Source organism: Sturnus vulgaris, chromosome 4 (assembly GCF_052056855.1).
Source record: "Sturnus vulgaris isolate bStuVul1 chromosome 4, bStuVul1.hap1, whole genome shotgun sequence".
In the NCBI taxonomy this organism is placed as follows: Eukaryota; Metazoa; Chordata; class Aves; order Passeriformes; family Sturnidae; genus Sturnus; species Sturnus vulgaris.
Genome location: NC_142246.1, coordinates 7,153,140 through 7,177,068, shown reverse-complemented (window position 1 = coordinate 7,177,068; position 23,929 = coordinate 7,153,140). Strand labels below are relative to the sequence as shown.

Sequence of the window (23,929 nt, the reverse complement as noted above, 5' to 3'; positions counted from 1 at the left end):
CCTCAAAAGTTTTAGAATGAAAATTCTTTTAAAAGTTTTTTTTTTTCCTTTAACTCTTCCTGCTTTCCAATGAAAAATGCACTTCTCTCTCTTCCTTCAAGGTTTCTGTTGATCTGACCTCCTTTGGTTTTAGAGGGATGAAATTTTATTGTGTTTAAGGAAGGGGGCAATTGATAAAAGCTGTGTGTCATTGGGTTCTGTCAAACCCTGTGGCCTTATCAGTTTCCACTGTCCAAAAGTCGTATGCAGCATGTGGAAGAGGTTAAAGTTTGGAGGTGTGATGTAGGCTATGAAATAGAATTGTGGGAACATAGTTGAGGCAGCATGATGGGTCTGGATCTGGGGTTCTGCTTTCTGCAGCTCAGCATCTCCTAGTCAATATGAAAATGACCACTGAGGTTGCAGGTGGTTTTTGTATCATGTTATGTTTTCATAATGTAGGAAACTTCTGATTTATGGACTGTTTGAGGATGTGATTTATTGTTTTTTTTTAAAGTGCCAGTCTGATTAGATACCTGAGACCTATTTGTATGTTTGTACAGTGTTTTTGATAAACTGACAGCTAAAATTAAAATCCTAGTTTAAAAAAGAATTTCTTTGCCCCATTATGTCATTGTGATAGTAATGGCAAATAATTCATTACTATCTGTTGGCCTGGAGGGTAGTGGTGTGTGAGCATGCCTCAAGACTACTGCTGTGCTTCAGAGCATAATTTGATGTAGTATTTAGTAAATGAGAGGAGAGAGGAATAATGAAAACAGCATTCAAGAACTACTTACTTGAATTGACTAAAGTACAGCATGTATTTCTTGTAGTGGGAAGGGGGAAAGGAACAAGTACCCAGCACTTCATCTTTTCATTTCTTAAAAACGATGAAATGAAACAACAGAGTTGAACCTTGATGAATTTGAGAAGTGTGAGTAGCTTGGAGGCTAAACTGAAGTGCTGCTGCCCGTTAAAAGGTTAAGAGACAGCAGGGATGTTGCTGGTTTGGAGATTGTGCTGGAACGTGAGCCAGCATGTGCCAGTGCCAGCCTGGTACTTGGCCTGTTCCCTTCTCAGGATGCACAGCAGTCCCCTTGAGCTTGGCTGCATATGTGCCTGCTGACTTCATCCTTTTCTTCCATTAGCACTCCATCCTGACCAGACCTTTCTGGTTCAATATTTGGATAAGAAATTGCTGAACTGTGGGAGGGTAGGGTAGACTGCTGCTGCTCTTCTGTTTTCATGCTTCACAAATCAGAAGAATGTCATTTAATAAAGCAGGAAAGTACCTGGATAGCTTGTAGTACCAAACTATTACAGAGGATGAAAAAAGACAGTACTTTGTCTTGTTTTATGCTTTTTACATGGCCTATTTAGGCTTGAGCTCTTAAGAGTTAATTCCTCTGTGCTTTGGTGACTTTGGATTTTGCAGTTTAAATGTGAATTCTGGCTGTAACTAATGCTATTTACTTCAACTCCCCATATGTAATATGCTGCATATCTTAATTTTTGTTTTGGAGTGTTTGGCTGCTGCGTGCAGCATTTGCCATCCTCAGGAACTCCTAACCCAGCCTGAGGCGCTGGGTGTAAAAGGTGCACGCACATGTTTGTGTGACAGTGCCTTGACACCACATCAGTGAAAGCCATTACATCACCCTGCTGGGTTGTTAGAAGGCAAAGCACGCCTGTCTTTCTGAAGTAATAGGCTTCTGGCTTCTCTTGGTCAGGAGAAAGATGCAGCAGGATAGTGCAATATTGCTGAAACTTGCATGCTGCCACAGGAGGGGATTTATTTCTGCATGAACAAAGTATAGGGTGGGTGTCACTTTTTTTGATAATAACCTGGTTGTGCAAATCCTGAAGTATAAATTTGAAAAATCAGAAAAGTAATTTCTAGTTCGTTGAGACTCAAAAAACATTGTAGGAGGAAAAGCAGAAACATTACAGGGGCTTGAAACTGTGTTTATCATTAAAAAAAAAAAAGTAGGGCTGTGAAAGATGTAGGCTGGTTGTGAGTCTCCTGCCCCATACTGGTATTGCACATCTAATAGGATTCATATCAGAAGCCTGAGCAGCTCTTCTTTCTACTTAGTACTGAGGACAGCAAAGCACTGGACTAAAACTTGTTCTGAATATGGAACCATCTTCCTTACTGCAGATCAAGCTTATTGCCTAATTCTCTGGACATAAGGGACAGCTATTCCTTCCCCTGTAGTAAGTAATCTTTAAAAGATAGTCGAGCTGTTCTCTGCAATGTTCCTGTTCCCTTGTGTCTTGCCCTCCACCCTTGTGATACTTTTGTCCTAAATAAAACCGGTGTATTCAGGTCTTCCTGAGAGATCATGTTTTTTTTCAGTTCTGATTGTTCCTGTTGTTCTCTCAACTTAGTTCACATTGGGCTTCAAGTGTGGTGCTCAAAACCCAAGTCTGTACTGCAGCTGAGACTTTCTGTGCTGAGTGGAGTGAAAAAATGGCTTCATGTGCCCTGGAGCTGGTATTCCTGTTTATGCATCCCCATATGTTGGACACACAAGACAAAGCTTAGCACTCATGTCAAGGTCAGCCTGTTGATCCCACCTAGCTCACAGCTTTCTTCTGAAAAACTTGCCTTCCTGCTCATTTAATCTTGCCTGAGTGTGCCTTTCAGAACTCACTTGTATCCTATTACTTGCAGAACAGTTTTCCAAGTTGTCGAAGTTATGCAGGATTTTAAGGCTGTCTTGCAGTACTTCCTGCTGTTCTCCTACATATAAGAAGCCTCCTCTGCCAGCAGCAGATCATGGCAAGCACAGAAATGGAACTGAGCTGGGTTCCTGCTCCGTGTGTTTTCCCACACACCACTGGCAGCTGCTCTCTGGCTGTGCTTGTCCCCCAAGGACTGCCTTTGCTTAGCTCCCAGCAGCACAAGTCTGTAAAATTCAGGTGTGTGAGCTCACAGGTTCCTCCCTGTCCCTAAACCCAGTTACACTCATGTCCCAGTGAACCAGGTGGGTGCTGCACACTTCTAGTGCTCACAAAAGGTTCCCACTCTTCCCAGAGGTTCTGCTTAAATATTGGGAAATTGGAGACTGGGTGCATGAATCTTGGCCTTTTTCTTAACATAGGCATGGAATGAAGACAGGCCTAACTTCAAACTGATGTCCAAACCTATTTTTGTTTGTTTTGTTCTGTGAAAGCCCCAACCATGTTGTTTCTGTCTATTTAAGTACCTCACATAACAGCCTAAATCTAGTACCTTGCAAATAATTCCAGGTGTTACAGAGTGACTGAAGTCATCTGTAGTTAGAGTTCTTTGAAGCTGTCCATTCTTGAGATGAAATTGCTCTTTCATTGCAAGCTGTGTGTCAAAGGATAAGCTCCACTGCTTGGAACAGCTTTTCTCTAGAGTATTTTTCTTGGATTTGTATTTGTAAGTATTTTTTGACATCTCCATAGGTGCAATTTTCTCTGTTTGAAATCTTAGTTCTCATATTATCTCCCCTGTCGAACTCAATGCACATAATAAATCTTGTGCTGCATAGAAACAGATTTCTCTGAGCCCTGTCTCTGTTGGGGTTGTTTGACACAATTCTGTAAGTGCTATTTGTTGTTTTGTCTCTAGTACCTCTTCCTCTAAACTTTCTTTACATCTCTGCCCTTCAGTAATTCCCTTAGACTTACTTTATCATTGCCTTATCTACAGTCCCTGCATGTGTAGCAGTTTATTCTCATCATAGAGATGTATTTGAGTGTAGTTAAAAGTTTTATTGTGCCTCACTGCAAGCTGGAATAATTAATCTTCCAACCTTTCTTTCCACTGGATGCTCTGAGAAGGTAGACAGATATGCTTTAAAACCATGCTGCAGTGTTAAATTGAGCAGAGATTTAGAAAGTTTGATGGTCCTTTGCTAAAGATATTGAATGTTTGTTAGGGAGATTACTGAGATTACCTCAGTGACCACTCTGAACTCACAAGATCTTACTAGAACAGTAAGGCAGCATCACCTGGTGTTGGGAAGTTAAAGGCAATGTGGATGGTGAAATTTGTGCTGAATATAGTTTAGGTTAATAGTTGTTTAAGTATTACAGATCTTAAACAGGATTAGGGGGGTGTTCATGCTTGTGGCAGATTTTTCTGTGTAAATTATAGTACTCCAGTTTTACTAACCGAGTTGACTACAAAATGCCATGTATCCTTGAGATTCAACTTTATAGTGCCATTAAATATAGAGTCTTAAACTTTGGACCTAGTCCGGAGAGACCTTTCCTTTATCATTTTCTCACTGGAGCACAAGCTGGTCAAATAATACTAAACCTGTTTCTGAGTTCTAAACTGGCTGTTGAACTGAGTTAAACTGCAGTGAAGTAAATGCCTGTTGCACCTGCAGAAAAGGCTGCAGCTGTCAGAAGCTTGTTTATCACTTCAGTACTTCTTGGGTCCAGGTGCTCAGCCAGTGACTTCCCCTCACACAGTCGTTTGTTTTAGATCTTCAGCAGAAAAGATGTTACTGCTTTATGCAGATTATAATGTGCTTAACCTTTGCATGTGTGAAGATGCCAGGAACCCAGATGTGATTTCATAGGTTTATTTTGAAGGAAGCTTAGATGGAGTACATGTTTTGTCAGCATTGAAAGATCGTTTGAAAGACTGCATCTCTTATGTTAGCTTTATCACTTAAATCTTTACTGTTTTGTGCTTCATCTCAGTTACCAAAGTTGATCTTGTTGGAATGCTGTCATCTGTAAAGGTAACTGTCCATGTGGGAGGTCACATTTCCCTTCCAAACACTCTTGGTTTTGTCCTCCTTTGCACAATTGCTGTCTGCAAATGTTGTGTGCTGGACTTGCCCAGCAACTTACCTGCTGCCATTCAAAGCTGCTGAATTTCTGTCCCAGTCAGGGAAGGTTAAAAGTGAAGGCCTTCCTCAACGCTCGTTTTTCTACTGGCATTTCTGTGCTCAAATAAAATAGTTATTTTAGTTTATACTGACCGAAGTATGGTCTATAGTATTTGTGTACTAATTGGCACCTTGTGCCTGTTTGCTTCCTGTACCGGCACATGGTTTTACATTAAGGCTTCATAGCCCATCCTCTGTGAGTAAACTTTGTAATTTGGAGTTCTAGTGACTTCTATGAGTCCCCTTTGACAAGTTAATCTTTCAGTAGAATTTTCTTGTAGAAGTAATGAGTCGTTCGTTGAACATCAGGTAACGTTGAGGTAGTACACAGAAAATACTGAGCTTTGCCAGCAAGCAAAGGTGGTGATCTAGTGTTTAAAGGAAAAACAATCATACTGATGTAGCTAAAATAGTTCACTTTTTCCCTTTCACTGATGTGGTGTAACTTTGTCTCATGAATTTCATTAGTTGATGTAATTGTTGCAAATGCCTTTTCTAAATACCTACTGCAATGTGTACCCCTTGGTTTGTCTTGACCTCTAACACAGCATTTCCTGAATCCAGCTGTTCAGTGTGCTGCTCAAGGCTGACTGCATAGAAACAAAGTAGTTATCTGGCTTTTCAAACAGTCTGTGAACTAGTAAGAGCTGCATAGCTCAACTGAACTAATTTTTATTGAAGTACCTTTAATAGGTCTGGCAAGAGGGATGTCCCTGGTGACACTTGAAGTAATGTCTGAATTGAATGCTGAAAGCACACACAGTATTGATGTGTACTGCCTTTGTATTTGTATTTCATTCCATTATTTTAATGGGCTTTAATTTGTGGTCTGCTCATACTTGAGTTATTTGTGGACTGAGAGCTCACATATAGAGCAGATTATATGTAGTGCAGGTCCCTTCAGAGACTTCACCATTCAAAAGCTCATGGTATGTGCAAAACATACATCTATTATTAAGTTGATAGGAACCATAGTTTAGCAAAGTAAAAGCAACAAGAAGAAATTTTTCAAACTACCACTCAGTTTTGCTATTTGTAGTGTGACACCAAGACCTCTTTATTTAAAATAAAGTATTTGAAAGCTGTGTGGTACTTGGGTTTTATTGCCCGGATTCTGGTGGATCTGGTAACTAGATGGGTGTTGTAGAACTTGGGATCTTTGTGTGCCACCTTTCGAGGTGGTATCTCTTGCCACATGAATTAGGGTTTCTTCAGTGATAAATTGCAGATGGTGAGCCATGATAGAGAACAAGTTTGGGCCATGAGATGGAACTTAGTTGTCAGCTACACACCATGTTTCATATCTGTTCAATGCATTTCCATGCTCTTTCCACACAGATAATGTAGCAGCAAGCTTTAACTCCTTAATGCATGCCTGCATAGAATTTTACTGTTGTGTAAACTCTTCCTGTAATTTGCTTTCTTTATATTTTAGGGTTTTATACGAAAATATGTAAACTGTGTACTTGTGAACTGCTGAAATAAGAGTACACACATTCATATGCTCAGTTTAGTTGCACAGTGATCTTCTGGAGTGTTCCAGTTTTAAGACAAAGACACTTTCCTTAAACTGCTAAATTGGGCATAATACTTTGTCATGAGAAGGAAATGTTACTCATAGGATGAAAAATAAGTACAGTGAGGCTTGGAGAAATGTGCTTCATCTTGCTGTAAGCATTGAGATTTATGGATATTTACAGAATACTGCTCAGAACTTGAGTTCTAAATTTAGTACTATCTGCAGTTCACCAGCTGTACTATTTAGTGAAAAATATTTGGACTACCATAGGTTCCTCATTTTTAATTTCCATAGTTGTATGCAAGCTAATGAAGGGAGATGTCCCTGTGTGCAGATTATATAGCTCATTAGATCCCTGAAATGCCATGAAGTAGCATCTTAGCATGAGTGTTTTTCACCTGGCCTGAGGCCTCCAGCAAGAACATTTCACACTTGGGATCATAAAAACAAACCTACTAGTTGGGCTTTTTATTTTAAACAAGCCAACCAGATGTCTGAAACTCCTCAGAATGAACCTGAAGGCAAACAGGAGGAGGTTTATTAGCTGTGTGTGTTTTGGGAGCAGGATGTATGGAAGAGATTTGTATAATCCCTCAGCTCCCAGCCCATAGGCTTTGGTAATAGAACAGTACTTCAGTGCTGGTATTATTCCATTCTATCACAGGGAAGCAGGATGTGTGTGGGGTAATCATTGTCACTGCCATACAAGTTAAAGGTCAGTACTATTTTCTTTTTCAGCTCTGGATATTTTTAAGGTATGCATATGTGCCTGTTTTAGTTCTCAGTTTTAAGGGCAAACACTAAGAGAAAGTAGGTGATAGTATTCATTATTATTTTTTCCCTCTGGCTCTTCTAACAAGTGGAGTGAAGCAAATATCTTGGTAGTAGGGCCAGTTTATTTTTTTTTTTTCATTCTTCAAGCCTTAGAGTAAAAAACCAAACCTCTTGGGTCTGGTACAGTCTGGATCACTTGCTTTAGTGAAAATCTGGTAGATTTCTCCAAACACTAATATTATCAGTATAAGTTACTATTTTGAGTCTGAATTTTGTATCGTACTGGAGGCTAAGTCTACAAAGTAAATACTTCCATTGGTTTTAAATAGCATTTTTATAAAAGCAGTATATGGAGATGAAGTAATTTGTGTAGGACCTGAGCTTTTAGTAATATACACTGTGAAAGTTACAGTAAAAAAGTGGTGATTGCCCACTAGATTCTGAATTGCTTAAATAGGCAATACCTCTTGGTTTGAGTAGTGTAGTCTTGAAATAATGACTGTTAGCTCATTTAGTTCATAATTACAGCAAAAGCCAAGGGCTTAGTGTTCATGTGTTCAAGCCTCAGTAGATCAGACTTCTGTTCCTCAACATTATATTGTAGCCTTGGGCTTTCTGAAGTAGGGCTGAGTAGGAGGAGTCCAAATCTCACATTGCAGGGAGATGACTGGTCATGGGCCAGTGCTGATGGCTCAGTCAAATGGAATTCCAAACAGAGTAGATGTAAATATTTTTCAGCAAAATTAATAAATTCCTTGCCTGTCATTGTGGTGCATTATTTTAGGAAAGAGCATAAGTAACATAAGCATCTTGGAACAGCATCTTTGTACAGCCTCAGACACAAGGCACAGCTCATCTGTTGTCCTGCCTGGCAAAGATACTTTAAAAGATGCAGGATGACTTGTCTGTGATATTGGGCCTTCATCAGGTCTGAAAGAAAGGTTTAAACCTGAGAGACTGACATCCATCTCTGATATGAGTTGGCAATAAAAAAATGCTTTAACCTCTGGCTGAGTTGGGTTCTTAGCCCTAGTTTTCTGTAGTGATATATTCCCTGCTTTAATTAGGTATGACCTGGAAAAAGTCTCTTGAGCTTACTTCACCACTTGTGTTGCTTTGAGAAGTGTACTTCATAAACTTTTAAACAAAGGTTTAATATTGCTTATCTCCACCCTTTTTCCTTTCTGGAAGGAGACTCATCTTGTTTTAAAACCAAACCTAAACAACTGACAGTAACTTGAGAAGTAAAAGGGGGTATATTTATTTATATTTATTACAGACAGCAGTTCATGCAAAATATTTTGGTTCTAATTCAAAATGTATTAAATTATTTTGGGTTTTTGGTTTGTATTTGTTCCTCAGCCAAGCTGGGTGAATTGTACAGCTAAGGGTGGGAAACCATACCATCCAAGGTAATACCAACGTATTGCCTTTAACCTCTTTCTAGCATATTCCTTGTCTTTAAGTCAAGTGGAATCCAAAGGCTGTGTGTGTGTTGGTTGAGGCTTCCCATCCTTCTCTTAGGAGCTCTTGGATCTGAAGTGTGGGAGATGGAGTAGAAGTGAGTGTGCAGGATACAGCTTTATTTCAGTAGTAGTTTATATTTGGTCTCAGCTGCCACGTTGACCAGTTGGTCTTAGTGGTGATGCTTTAGGGTCAAAACAGTGAAATTCTGGGCTCAGTAGTGATTTTCTACATTTGAGGTAAGTGAACCTAATATTTATTCTCATCTATCTCTGGAGGCATTAACAAGGTAATCCTAATTTTTAACCTTAGAGTGGTGATATGTAGTTCTGCCTTGCACAGTAGGTGATGTACGTTCTTCAGCAGATGGTTTTGAGCTCTTGATAGTCCTTGTGCTTCCAGAGCCTATGGAATATCTCAAATTCGTCTCCAGTGGCCATAAGTTGATGTAAAGGATGTCTTCTAGCCTATTTTTCTTGTTCCTTTTTGGAGTTTTGTGCTGGAGTTGTCAACCTGAATCCAAGCTTGAACTTCTCTTAATATTGAAGTTTTCTTCTTATAAAAACTGGTTTGTGCAAACACTGCATGGAGAGAGTGGAGAGATTCTGTAACTCGTGAAATCTATCTTCAGTCCTTTTGGAGAAACTCAAAATTGCAAATATTGAAATGGAGTTCTTTGATTTGTTTGTTCAGAGTTCTAGAATGTGGTGTTAAGGCTTTTTTTTGTCACATCTGAGCGCTTCAGGGAGAACAACTACAATTTAAACAGCATTTTTAGATGGTTGTGGAACAGTTTCTACAGAATACAAACTAGGATTATAAACTCTTTGTTGTCCCTTTTGGTCAGAGACTTATTCTAATGCTCTATTAAAAACTTCTTTGTAAAGAACCTCAGAAAATAAAGGGGTGCTAGTTAATGGCATTGAGAGGACTCCTGAAGTACAATATGTTGGAAATTGAGGTGTCCCCTTTTAGAACAAATCCCCCAAAATATTGATAACCTTATAGCTGTAGGAAACTTTCTAATTAAAACTGATTTTTTTTTTTCAACTTGGTGTGGAATTTTGGAAGGTTTGCAGAGTAGCCACACTGCAGATTAGTGCTGGAAAGGATAGAGTCCAAATAATTCTCTTTTAAGTGCCCGCTATCAACAACTTTTCTGGGCTAAAAGCTATTAATAATAGACTTATGTTGTAAGGAATGCTTAGCCTCTCTGTGAACTTCTTAGCACTGTAGTAAATAATACCTATATTTAGAATTAGAATGTTCTCTTCCCTTTTGGAAGTTGATATTTTGCATTTCAGGAATTTTGTGGCTTTTTCTCAGATGGCATGAAGTATTACCTTAGCAGTTTCTGAAAAGCTGGTGTTCCAGCTTAGTGTTGCTTCAAGCATAAGCGGGATGGGACAGACAAAGACTTGATCAGTTTTGTGTGATGTTTCAATTTTGAAGTGCTTCTTGGATGCTGCAGAAAGTGCCAGGAGGCAAAAATTCACATCACCTTTCATCTGGAGTCTAGTAGTGAAATCATCTAGATCTGCAGTTAGTACTGCTGGAGTGATTAGCTCCTTTGGCTTGCTGAAGCAGAGATAATAATTTAAAGGACCTGCTTATCCGAACTGGAATTTTGACTCCAGCTAATCCTTTTCTTCTGCTGGGAGCAAGTTAAGTGCATGTATGGGATTGTTGGTAATCAAGGTTCCAAGTAGCCCGTGGAGCAAAGAGTAGGGAATAATATGAAGTAACAGAGGAAACAATCCTCTGTGTTCTCACAGGTCATTTTAATGCCATAGGCATAAAAATAATGGAATAGTCATCACCAAGAAACACCTACATTTGTGTTATGGGGAATTCATATAAAAATCTTGTGATCTCCTCTTTATCCAAGATAGAACTTCTAGAAACAGAAAAGAAATTGTTAGAAGTGTTTCAAACAAATGTAAATTTTCCCATTGAGATGAGCTGTTGCTGGAACATTTTGTCCTGCGGGATGCAGAGGAGGAGAAGTGGGTTGGGAAATGAGTCTGGCTGCCTTACTTTCTTAGAGCCAAGGAGAGATTTTTGTGTTGGCTTTGTGTTCTTCATCAGGACTCTTCATCTCTTTGAAAGTAGCTTGTCAAATTGAATGACATCCTTTAATTGACTGGGAGGTTGGATAATCTGTATTTTTAGTAGTCTTCCCCAAAAAAGACACTAGTGATGTCACTGAGAAGATACAGAATTCGTGACATGAGCACTTCTGTTCTAATTCCACTGTTAATTTTGGCAGATATTTTACAAGTCATTACTACTTGTAGCTAATCTTTTAAAGAAATAAGCCCTCTCTCCTTTAGTAGTACTATAGAGATATAATAATGAATCTTTACTTTTCTCAGCCTTCGGAATGAATAGAAAAGAACTCTAAATCAGAGACACTGGTGATACTGATTCCATCACAGCTCATTCTCCAGTTTTGAGGAATGTTAGCTTTGGCTTGCATTTGGAGTTTGATTTTTATATTCCATTTATTCCTTTTGATTAGCTTACCTTTCAACAACAACAAAAAAAAAATAGCTTCTCTTCCTCCCCACCTCTCACCTCTACCCCTCAGCTCAAGGAGATCGTAGGAAGATTAAGTCTCTCCCAGGACAGAGACTGAGTAACATCTTTTGTTGTGTGTGTTTATCTTGGAGGTCTCAGCTTGCTCGCTATCCTGACTAATCAGGCTCCACAAAGGATGGTGTGCTAAGGGAAGGATGGCCATAATCTTGTAGGACTTCATCCAACTTGGAGCTCCAAGGCCTATTGTTATTAGCTCAAGGCTTGGAAGATATTCCTGTTTGAACTGGCAGTGCCTGGCTCTGCTGCTGCCTGTGGAGACTTGGTGACAGCAGAGGTGTGTTACCTGTGGGCTCTGCTTCCAGGCTCTGTGCAGACTGGGGCACGACTGGATTGTGCCAGGATCTCTGCCATGAGGCAGCTGGAAATGTGCAAATTCAGCAGCATCCTCATTGCCCTAACAAGGATGGTCAAATGGTTCATGTTACTGAAAATGAATTTGTATGAAGTGCTGAGCTGTTTGAGAGGGATTCAGCTTAATAAGGAGGGACTGAAAAATAAAGTTGGCTATCTTTAACCAGCTCTAGAAAAACAGCATGGTGAAAAAAGTACATAAAGTAAACACCTTACTCTGTTCTCTCTGTGGATCAATTAAATACATACAATAGCAGAGAGTCTTAAAATAAACTAAACCCTCAAAAATAGGAAAGCTAAGTGAGGCACTTTCCTCTAGGAGGTACTGAGGGGCAAAAAGCTTATAAATGCAGAATAAGAAAGATTTTAAATGAACACAGCTAAGTGAGGTCATTCTGAAGAATCTCTTGTCTCCTGGCAGCCAAATTATTAATTAGCAAAGATGAGGGAAACAATTCCTTGTAGAGTATACATAGCTCAGCCAGAGTGAACTGGGAGTTTGGTCACTGAGTTAAGGTGCTGAGGCTGCGGGGAGGATTTCAGATCCCTTTGAGCTGCTGGTAAGTTTGACCAGTCAAAGGAGTACAAATTGGGAAAGGAAGATGGGAGCAGAACATGTTCAAACCATGCTTCAGGAGGAGATGCCTAATTTCTAATTAAAGAAGAATCTGTATGGCTCAACATAGGAAATGCTGATGTCAACTGGCATTCTTGTGTGAATTTCCTTTTTTTCTGATGCTTTAGTTGGACAGGTACTTGGACAAGCAGTGTCAGCATCCCACAGTGCACCCACACAAGCATTTGTGTCCAGTTCGTGGTGATCCAGCTGGAAAACATTTCCCAGAAACAAAAGGAAGTGTTTTGGTTTTATCCAGCTATAAAAATTCCTTGATCTAGTTCTCTGTGATGAGCAGAAACACTTGTGCTGGCACACGGCTGTGGGCCACAAATAGCCAGAGAAGAGAATGTGTTGGCAGTTGTGATGGCAGCTGAGGTACATCAAACTGCAGCCTAGAATGGCTGTCAGTGGTAGGAGTGTGATGGTGACACTTTGGCCACTTAAACATTCATTGTTTCATCCTTAACAAGGACTGCCCAGTAAGAACGGATTTCTAGTGTAAAACAGTTAATAACACTGTACTGATCAAGCACATTTAAAAAGGTGAGAGGGCAATTCACTTGTGAACTGTACTTCTAATCTGAACTACAACCCCTGCTATCAGAGTTGTGCTTCATATTGAGCAATGGAATTTACTTGTGATGGGGAGCAGGAGAAAGTGGGAGCAGATAGATGAAGGCTTTTCAGCGTCTTTTTGTCCCTGCCCCATAATTAGAAACAAAATCTTAGTCAGTGGAGCATGTCTCCATATGAAAAATTGTGTGAGCTGTTATAATGAAACTTTTTGGGGGGGTTTTCCACATTGCCTGTGTTTCAGAACTGATTGGGTTCCATGCTGTCAGAAAGGGCCTGAATGGTTGCAGTGCCTGAATATTCCTGTCAGGAGCTGGTAGGATTTGTGAATGTGGATAACTATAATTCAGCATGATTCTGAAAGTGCTATGCTTCTGTGATTTCGTTTGCTTTCCCTTTATCTTTTGATTCAGTTGCTTCATTAACTAAAGTCTAATGTCATTCTGTCTAGTCTCTCGTTTTAGCTTGTATTAAGCTGACTTAAAATTTCAGTGGAACATTTGAAGTACTAAGCAATATATTTCTGTAATTAACTGATTACAGAACAGTTTTATCAGGTTTTGATTTTTTTCCTTGTGAGAGATAACCCATGAATTCTTCTATGGCCCTTCTAAACAGAAGTAACTAAACATGTGCTGAACGTTCCAGCTGGTTCTTAGCCTCTTCCTAGTGGAAGTATTCATTCTGAACATGGGTCTGAAAGTCTTTGCACCAGTTATGAAGCATTTCAGGATGTTTTCAATCTGTAAAGAAACAACTTCTGACCTCTAGTCAGCCTTTCTTGTGACTTCTATTCCGGATTTACAGATTTACTTTGAACTTCACCAGACTTAAAAGGGACACAGCAATGTGTGATTGTGCTGCTCTAGATACTGCTGTGTTCACATGCTTGCCCTCAAACTTGTTTTCAGTATTTCATGAACCACACTTTGTTTTAACTGCTCACATTGAACAATATAAGTGCCACCTTTACCATTGACTGTATGAACTTGAGGGTTTTTTAATATTTGATCTGATGTAATTTCAGAAAAGGGTGTAAATATTTGAAGTTGTGTGCCTTCCTGAAAGATAGGACACATGAAGTAAAAGCAGACCAGTTGAATTTCCAGCTCTCTAGATAGCACTGTTTGTGGTAGAAGCACATTTCTAAGCATTCTATCTTACAGGAAAAAAGTAGATATAAGAACAAGGCCAAAAGTTGGGCAGAAGTTGCATTTATGGGACAGCTCTCAGGCTCAGGGAGACTGGTGTAGCAGACTGCTGTGAAGGTGAAATAGTGCATGGCCAGCATATGAAAGTCATATTTGAGGATGTACTTAAAGGCAGCAAGTTTAAAAGATAGTCTAACATCACCATTACTACTATTAATATCTTAGTTTTAAGTGGGTTTATCTTGACTCATAGCCTCAAGTTACTTTTTTTCTTGCTACTACTGGTTATTTAAACAGCTAATTAGTAGTGTAGAAGAGGCAATGGAACATTGTTTATGGAAACATAATTTGAAAATAATTTTCTGCTTTTTTTTAAACTGTAGATGTTAAAACTAGAAAATGCAAGTCAACTTATGGTCTTAGTAGCATCAGTGTTCCTCCCCAGAGCCTCATGTTTAAATTTGGAAATATCTCTATGATGATCTCTTCCCACATTATATTCCATAAGTTGTCCCTGAACGTGCTTGGCCAACTTAAATCCTCAGGAATAGTTAATGCAGGTCACTAGAGAGAAAGAAAATATGTAGAGGATGTTGAGGATAAAAAGAGGTAGCTGATGAACCTAGTGCTTTTGATGTAGATGACTGCTCAAAGAATAAAGATATCAAAGCTGTTGTCTGTGATACTTTTATGTAAATGGGAATCTGTCCTGGTTACCAGATCTGGTGTTGGCTGACAGGTAACAGTTATGTAACCTTTAAAGAAAAAGCTGAAGAAAACACAGGGCAAGACATTAAAAGTAGCTGAGGGTTTGGGAAGTGGGTATAGTGTTTGCTGCCACTGGTTCACTTTTCTTTTATAAGAAGGGATTAGTGATGAAAAAATGTGGTGGAATGCTTTAACATGCCAAATAGTGTTAAACATGCAGAGCAGTATGGTGGGTAAGTGCCTGTGTCATATGCTGTGCTAATATACCTGGCTTAGGCTTCAGTAGTTTAAATGAGGGAAAGTTTTCCCTCTGCCTTGGATTAAACTCCTAGGTAGAAGCAGTTCAGTAGCAGGAAACAGCCATATAGTATTCTGATCCTCACCATTAATGAGTCTCATCTCCTTTCTGAAGTTTTAATCAGTGAAACCTCAAATAGGAGTATTCTTTCATGAGTAGAGATGGGTAATTGAAATGCCAGGCCTTCAGCATTGGTCACCGAGTGATATATTTGCATGAAGGAATAATCCAAATAAGAGTTGTGTTATTACAATACTAATTATGATATATACAATAATTTTTCTGACTTTTTCCTTTTTTTCTAATCCAATTTTACAGGAAACCAGACATGATACACTGACAGCATTTGGAAATAAACTTTGGCAGTAAGATGGAAGCATAAATCTCAAGATTCTAGACCAAAACAGAAATGGCTCATGAGTATTGAAAGAAGAGACTGAAGAGCCTCCAACACGTGTGTGAGCAGTGGAAAAGGAACAACTACCATGGTAACACTAATAACAGAAAAGCTGCAGAACCAGAGCTTGGATGATCTGACCTGTAAAACATACAATATTAATCTGGTAAGGATCCAACAAAACAACATTAAATAAATGTGAAATGCCAAGTAACTCAAGACTGCATAACAAATTCAAGAATGCAGATCAGCCAGAATTTAGCTGTTTAAGTTAGGACTGGTTTGCAAGGTTGTGTGAGAGTTGTAAGGGAAAGAAAAAGTGGATCTCCAGTGTTTAGTCCCTTTTTGAAGTGATGTGTTTTTATTTTAATGTAAAAAATCACTTTTTAACTTGGCTGCTTCATTTTACATAGCAAAAGCCAGTTCTCTTCATGAAATAGTGTTCTAATGTCTGAAAAGGATTATCCAAGGGTCTCAGGATTCCTTTTTTGCTAGAAAATGCATATGTCATTGTATGGGTTGAAGTTTTCTTCACTCCATGTAGATTGAGTGATTGATATCTTTATATTTGACAAGAGTTTTACTAAGAAAAATCCGTGACTACCATGTAGGTAACTATCAGCACTGGGCACAAGGAGAACAGGTCATCAAGTAAATACAGTTAAAGTAAAAGTCGGGTTACTGCCAGACTGTTGATGCTAGTAGAGTGGATCCTTGCTTTTTCAGTGTCTTAAATACCTGGTGCTCTGCAAAATTTTGTAGTTTATGGTATTATTCTTGCTGGTTTCATCTCTGGATACATTGTGTGGTTCAGGCATTAAGGAATCTATTCTCTTCAGATCTCTTGTAAATAAAATATCTACTCCAAAGTGAATGATGCAGAACAGTCCTTTGTCAGTTTTAGGTGCCTACTTGAGAACCCCAAAACCACTTTCTGTATGGAATGCACTAATTTTCATTTACTGACTTTACAGTGGCACCCTTCTGTTAGTCAAACTTTAATATACCAGTGGGACACAAAAAAAACTTCATTTAACTAAACGTCAAAGTGTTGTTCAACTCTTGTTGTTACTTTTAAAAATCAAATATTGGCCCTGAAGTGTCAGTTAATTTAAAATTCTGTGCTGTGACTTTCTTAAACAACTGTACTGCTTCCTTATTTCATAAGTCCCAAGCAGGTGAAGCATACCGTGAATGTGGAGGAGGTTGTGCACAAGCACCTGCAATTTTCATGTATGCTGTTCCTTGTCCAGTAAGGATATCTAACAGTAGACATTAATCAAGCAGTTTTATTTTCAAAACTGTAGCAGGTCCATTTGATTTTACTTTTATTTCACCTTCCCCTTAAATATTGTGCTGTTCTTGAAAGGCAGATTTAAGGTGTTGAAATGATGTTAATTCTCAGGACAAGTGCATACTTAACTTGCATTTATTTTGTCTGGTTTGATGAAGTACTTGGGACATCCAGTTTGTAGGAGAATCTGCTGTATCTGTGAACTGGCAAAGTCATCATTTGAACTAAACTCTGGGCCTAATTTTGAGCCAATGACCAGTAGCAGTGTTGAGTTACAAACATGTAGCAGTATCTTGTAATTTCTAGTCTTTTTATCAATAGTCACTGTAAGTGTTGGACCACAGACCTCTAATAGCAGAGAAGGACATATTACTGCTTTTACACTGTGTGGAGTCTGTACAGGAGTGTGTTGGCTTGCTGTAATGTGTTGTAGGTTGGTTGTTTTTTATTCCTGTCCTTATCTGGACTTACAATAAAGCATGAAAAAGAACAAGTGGAGCGGAAAATGGTGTGTGATGTCTCATCAGTTGTTTCATCCTCACCCTTCTCCTGTTCCTCTCCTCCTTTTATCTGTCAAGTAATTGGTTTTGTAAGTGCTTTAGTTCTTATAGAAAATAGGTTCTGAGGACAGGAACAGGTTCTGTTTGTACACAATGGCACCCTGAAAAAGTGTGGAAATTGCGTAGTGAGGTGTGGAAATAAAGAAGCAAGTGTGAATAAAAGTGTGCAAGTAGGTTGCTCCCTCCTAAAAAGGATTCATGCAAGCAAATTACTTCCTGGCTAAAATATGAACCTAAAATGATAAGTGTGCTTTTTGCACTGGTGAAGACCATTGCTGAATTTCACTAAGAGAAAAAGGCTGCTGGTGATGGTCTGGTATCACTGCTAGCACATTTAAGCTTTTTGGCAGGAAGTTCAGGTTAATGCTGTAGTTTTTTCTAATAGCAGCAGCAGTTTGGAGCAATTCTGAAGTGATCTTGCCTGCACCTTTTGTTACTTGTGCTGGCACAAAGTTCTGTGACACCATGTGTTGAAACCTCATTGGGAGCTGATTAAGGATTAAGACCAACTTTTCTTGCCTGGGTTAATATAGTTAAACCTTATCAGTTTTGTGATACCTTTTGCAGTGCATCTGCACAAGTGTCTTGGCACAAGTAAATAAAATAGCTGGGGGAAAGCTATTCTGTAATACAGCTCATGAATGAGGGTTATAAAAGAAAAAAGAATAGCTCTTTCAAAGCTATTTACTGTGCAGCCGAACTGGGCAGAAAGACAACGTGTATAGGACATAGTACACTTTTTCATTTGTGTAAGCTGTGTGGTGACCAAGTACCTCTCTTTTATGTTGTAAAATACTGGCTGCAGCTTTTTACTGCTCTGTTAAATGACATGCTAATTTTCCAAGCTGGTGTAATTCAGCCAGTGCATGCTCAGTTGTGTTGTACAGCCTTGTCCTGCACCTGCCTTCAGGAAAATGACTGAGTGACCTGCTGTAGAAGCAGGAAGGTTGTGCCAAGCTTTTTTCCTCAATTTGGGTATTGTAGCTCACAAGGTAGTGTCTCTGGTTGCTCAACTCTACCTTGAAAAAGGGATGAGAAGTTCTGTGAGCACATTGTGGCTTTCATGGGTTGACAGCAGCACTAAATCAAATAGTTGGTCTCTATTCCCTTGAGCTCTCAGAACTTTCATAGAGCTCAAAAGTCTTGTATTTTTCAGTGTATTCTGACTAAACTTGTACCTTTTCCTATTCCAGTATAGAATCTCATGTTGGTTTGTGAAGTAACAGCATGTGGGCTGTAAGACTTCTCTAGGTGTGGTATTAAGAAGGAAACAAGAGCACTGCCCGTCAAGGATTTGTGAAAGGAACAAGTTTTACTGTAAAACCCCTTTCAGGCATGTGGGGCTCAATTATTTTTAATTTTTGAGGCTTATTTATATTGAAAGATGTAGAATTAGACTGACTTCCTCAGAGGAAAAGCCACTGGTCAGACTACTTGACTTAATCACTTCTTTGCATCCTGAGAAAAGGTCAAAGTGTTCCTCCTCACTATTTCATATCCAGTCATATTTGGAGGTTATTTGGTAGAGAAAGGGAGGTCTGGCATGGCCAATTCAAACTGAGTCACATCTGTATGGTGGTGGCTAAATTAGTATTTGAATAATAAACAATGGCTTCCCTGTGGTTTGGAAAGGATGCTGATAAATTGGAGGGACTCAAATATACTTGGAAACTGGAAAAAATGCCTTGAAATTAAAGCCATTAATTTTAAAAGTATGAAGATGAAGTTGTCATTCTGAGAATAATGAGGAGGGATAGCACAGGCTGTGAAGTCCTTAATGCAGTACATTAGAGTGTAGAAGAATAGCCAGAATTATTTTTGTTACAGTTGGCTTCTGCTAGCAAAGAACACTTAAAATTAGTGATGTAAATTATAATTCAGCCTCACTTGCATGACTCTTCCACTTACTCAGTTCAGACTAGGTGTCTTTTTGAGTGACTATTTTAACAAAAGAACAGCTGTTAAGATTCAGAAAACCAACTGAAACTTGCAGCACTGTCCTAAATGTTGTACCACATGTTTCCTTTCCTTTTGAACATAGTCTCTCCAGCTGCACAAAAGAGAATCTATTTGTGAACAAGTGTTTCAAAGTAGATCCACTTCTTGGCATGAAGCAAAAAATTCTAACCTCAGGTGAAACTTGTAATTTTCATTGTTTTGTGTCTATATTAAAATATCCCATTATTTCCCTAATAAATTCTCCAGAGGCATGAGATCTTGGTGGATGTTTTAACATCTATTCAAAAAGCAGTAGTTGCAAGATGGATGTTTCCTCTTCAGTAAAGTGACCTTGTTGCATAATTTGGCCTTATTCGAAGGAAGATTTCCTTCACACAGAGGGTAGCAGACTTCCCTGTCAAGGTTCTTAGCAATTGCATGATCTTTTCAAGCATAATCACAAAGTATTAATTGAGGAAGCTTCAGGTAGATTATAGCACAAGGGGAATGAGTGGGGGAGGTGGAGTGTGGCCAGCCCAGGAGAGCTGATAAACTGGTTCAGTGCCCTGTTACAGTAATATCTAGTGGGATTTGTGCCATGTGCTGTATAGATAAAATCCTCCCTCCTATAAAAATTTACAGCCTGATGGGTCTTCTCAAGTTTAGACTTCCAGATGTGGTGAAAATACACCAGCAGACACTGTTTCCAAGTATCTTCATTTCAGTTACAGAAAACCAAGCATATATTGTAAAGGAGATTTGTTACTTACTGTCCTCTTAGTCACTCAACCCTTATTTCAGTGCCTTGAGCTTTTGCTGGAAATAGTGCAGCTTACTTTCTCTTTCAGCATGTGATGTCACATGTCATGCTCTTATGGTTTTTGGTCTGAATCTCCAAAGAATTAGCAAAGAGGTTTTTTTGTGACTTAGCAGGATTCTGTATAAACGATCCCAAGTTGTAGAGGAAATATCTGCTTTGTCATGGCACTGGCTTCTCCAGAAGCTGGTCAGAAATAGCTGTAAGGACAAGGTTACAGTTTGAGTTAGAGAACATTGTAGTTCTCTGGAGGACAAAGTCTGTGTGTATGTGATCCAGCTGTTTCCATGGTCCCCCTGAAAAATGGTTTCAGTGCTCTGCAGTTGTCAAAGATAAAGTAGTTTAGTCTCCCCGTGATGGATAAGGCTTTTTAAGGTGGTAAAAGTACAGGTAATCAAATAACTTGGATATTCATAAAGAGAACCTACTCAAAGATTCATTTGGCTGAAAACTGTAAAAACTAAGTGTCAGCTGCCATGTAGGATTGTCCTTGAGGTTCTTTTCCTTCTAAACAGTGAATGTCTTGGCATGTGTGAATAAAGTCTTTTAAACATCCCTAACTATTAGGCTCATATTGACTTGCTCCCTTTTCATCTAGCTCAGGATAAAACAGCTGTAAGACTTTGACATGGAAAATACATGTTCTGTAGCTACTGTCTGATAGTTGAGTAGGTTGGTATTGCCTTTCATTTGGGGAATGCTGGAAAGGAAGAATTTGTTGGAAGACCTTATCTTTAAGTCTTTAATTTGTCCATTTCCCCTTCAGGGACAGCTGAAATATAACTACTGTTACCTTAATGTGCTCCTGTGCTTCACGTGAAGCTGGAATCTGGTTAAAGTAAACGATGGATACTGGCTTTTTAAATGTGAATTCTATAGAACTGGCAGGTTGCAGACTTCAAATGGTTTGAATTTCACTAATTAACAGCAGATCCAATGGAGATTTAAACTTGAGGTTCTGCTGTTTACTTAAAGTAGCTTCTTTAAAATGAGGTTATAAATGCATCTACAAATGCATTTACAAATTAAAAATGAAATGGTTTGTCTCATATGCAGATGCTGATAAAAAATAAGATTAAAAATCCCCTTGCTGTCCTATCCTTTCATCTGTTCTCTTATTTCCTACCTGTGAAACAATAACACCGAGGGAATATTACCACAGCGCAGTGTTTGTCTCTGTGGGGCTCAAGGATATAACGTTGTCACTAGCACCGTGTGCTGCTGCACAGAAAAAAAAAAAAGAAAAAGCTTTGTAGCCCAAGGATGTTTGTTTAAAAATTGACTTTGTATCTGGAAAGGAAGTGTATGTACAATGCTATCTTCTTTGGCTATACACAAAGAACAATGTTCACATAAAGTGTGTTGCTGTTTTTTAAAGCTATCTTCCTCTCCATCCTGAGGTGGTGGTGGGGGAGTGAATAATGGCCCTTGGGCTGATGGAGCTATGAGCCACTTATTTATAGCTCCTTTATAGGAGGCTGGATTGCAAGCTCTGTGCTTTGTCTGAGAAATCTAGACCATTAAGAATGCCTTCGTAGTAATATTTTTTAGGTAAATTAGTTGTCTTGCTGTGCAGATGCTACTGATGAGGCTTAATTGTGAAGGCCTTTACACACAAACCTTGTTTTAAGCATGGCTATTATGTTGTTTCCCACCAATAAGATGAGATTTAAAAAGTAGTCTGCTGAAGATATTTCAATGATAGGAAAGGTTTTCTTTTTCACTGGGTTTTCTACTTTAAAGAAAAAAATCACTGCATTGATTATAAGAAAAAGTAAAATACTAATAAAGCCTGACTGGAATGGTGTTCATGGTGGTGAACTTCAAGACCTTGTATATTTAATTTAGATAAAGCTATTCTTGTCTCTTAGTTGAAGATGAAGTGTTTTGCCTTCTAGCCTTAAGATTGAAAATGGAAACCCAACTGCCAGATTGTAATTTCCTCTCTATTGAAATGAGAATTGGATCAAAGCTTTTTCATTAAGGATGAATTATCACTTTTAATTTTCCAGTTTATTCACATGGGCTAATGTTGTAACTCTTGAAACAGTTTGATACTTAGCACTGTATCAGAAAACATTACAAATAATTAGGTGTCAGAGGCTTATTTATAAAGATCAGCTGTTCAGGAATTTCTTCAAGTTACATTGGAAAACCCCATCTTTTTAAAGGCATTGTTAAGTGCACATATAGGAAAATTAAAAACTGCATGTGGTTTCCTTGAAGTGAATGCTGACTCTTTCCACAGTTAAAACTTTTTTTTTTCTGATTGATTTCAGTACTCATCTGAGAAGCTGAACAAAAGTGGCAGCTTGTTCCCTTTCGAAATCAATGGTAAGTTCTTCAGAAACCTTAGCTGTGTTTTACTGAGGTAATTGGTATAGCAAGCAGCCTTTCTTTTGTAAATAAGGTGAGGGGGATGGAGCATGCTGCTGTAGAGCCTGCTGGTTTAAGCTGGTCTTTGAACAATACTGGGAATAGCTGGTTGTTAGTTTTGTACTTGTGATCTGCTTTGCATAGTAAAAAGCCCTTGTAATACTTTTTTTTGTTCAATATCTGCCTTGGTGTACAGAAGCACACTAATGCTGTTTTTCATGCTAAACATCAGATTCCTCAGCTAGTAGAAATCTTTGTACACTTTATTAGATTCTTTGCCACATAGACCATCCAGCATGGTGCAAACCATAAGTTGAAGTCCAGTGCCCTCATAGAATCATGGGAAGTGTTATTTGCTTTTATTCCCCCTTAGTCCTATTAGAATAAGTTTTACCTAGCAAAAACAATAGTTCCAGTTATTGATATATAAACTTTGTACTGCCTTATTAAGGGGTAGACCTGAAATTTTGCACGTTATGTTTTCTGTGAGCATGGAGGACTTTTATTTGCTCAGTGGGATTCCTCATAAAATGTGAATCTTGGTTTGTAAGAGATTTCAAAGGCAAATGGTGCTTTGTCTTAAATAGCATTACCAACTAGGCAGGTATCCTGGTGGGGGTCTGTTATAGACCACCCAACCAGGATGAGGAGAGGCAGACAAAATATTCTGTAAGCAGCTGAGAGAAACCTCACAATTGCTAGTCTTTGTCATGAGGGACTTCAACTTACCAGCTGTCTGCTGGAAATACAATACAGCAGAGAGGAAGCAGACCAGGAGGTTCCTGGATTGTGTAGAAGAAAACTCTCTGTAGCTGATGAGTGAGCTGGTTTTCAACAGGGAAGGACTGGTGGAGATGTGGTGGTCAGAGGCTGCCTTGGGTAAAGTGACTGGGGTGTTTGTTCCTTGGAGAAGGAAAGAGGCAGGGATTAGGAGGACTGCCACCTTGAACTTCTGGAGGGCAGGCTTCAGCCTGTGTAGGAGGCTGGATGGCAGAATCCCTTGGGAGGCAGTCCTGAATGACAAAGGAGTCCAGGAAGGCTGGATGTGCTTTATGAAGGAAATGTTCAAGGTGCAGGAGCAGGTTATCCGTGTGCTGGAAGATGAGCCCCTGGGGAAGAAGATTGGTCTGATTGAACAGAGAGCTTTGGCTGGAGCTCAAGGCTAAAAGAAAAAAGCCAGGAGAGTTGACCTTTGGAGGGAGGGGAAGGCGACTCAGGAGGACTAGGAGGATGTTGTCAGGTTATGCAGGGAGAAAATTAGAAGGGCCAGAGTCCAGCAAGAGCCTAATCTTGCTACTGCCATAAAACACAAAAAATGCTTCTATAAATGCTTCAGCAACAAAAGGAGGGCTAAGGAGAATCTCCATCCTTTACTGGATGCAAGGAGGAATACAGGGACAAAGGATGATGAAAAGCTGAGCTGCATAATGCCTTCTTTGCCTCAGTCTTTAACAGTAAGACCAGTTGTTCTCTGGGTACTCAGCCCCCTGAGGTGGAAGACAGGGATGGGGAGCAGACTGAAGCCCCCATAATCCAAGGGGGAATGGTCAGAGATCTGCTACATCACTTAGACCCACAGAGGTCTGTGGGGCTGGATGGGATCCACCCAAGAGGACTGAGGGAGTTC

The 23,929-nt window shown here is 39.2% G+C and overlaps 1 protein-coding gene across 2 annotated transcripts in view; it reads left to right on the top strand.

Annotated features, from left to right (window-relative positions):
* FAM53A (family with sequence similarity 53 member A) overlaps positions 1–23,929 on the top strand; it is a 69,376-nt gene that overhangs the window by 5,223 nt on the left and 40,224 nt on the right. For both annotated transcript variants that reach the window (XM_014895222.2, XM_014895221.2), the window contains exons 2-3: positions 15,239–15,483; positions 22,206–22,260. In XM_014895222.2, coding sequence (XP_014750708.2) covers positions 15,406–15,483; positions 22,206–22,260 — 133 coding nt within the window. In that variant the 5' untranslated portion in view covers positions 15,239–15,405. The remainder of the gene's footprint in view (positions 1–15,238; positions 15,484–22,205; positions 22,261–23,929) is intronic.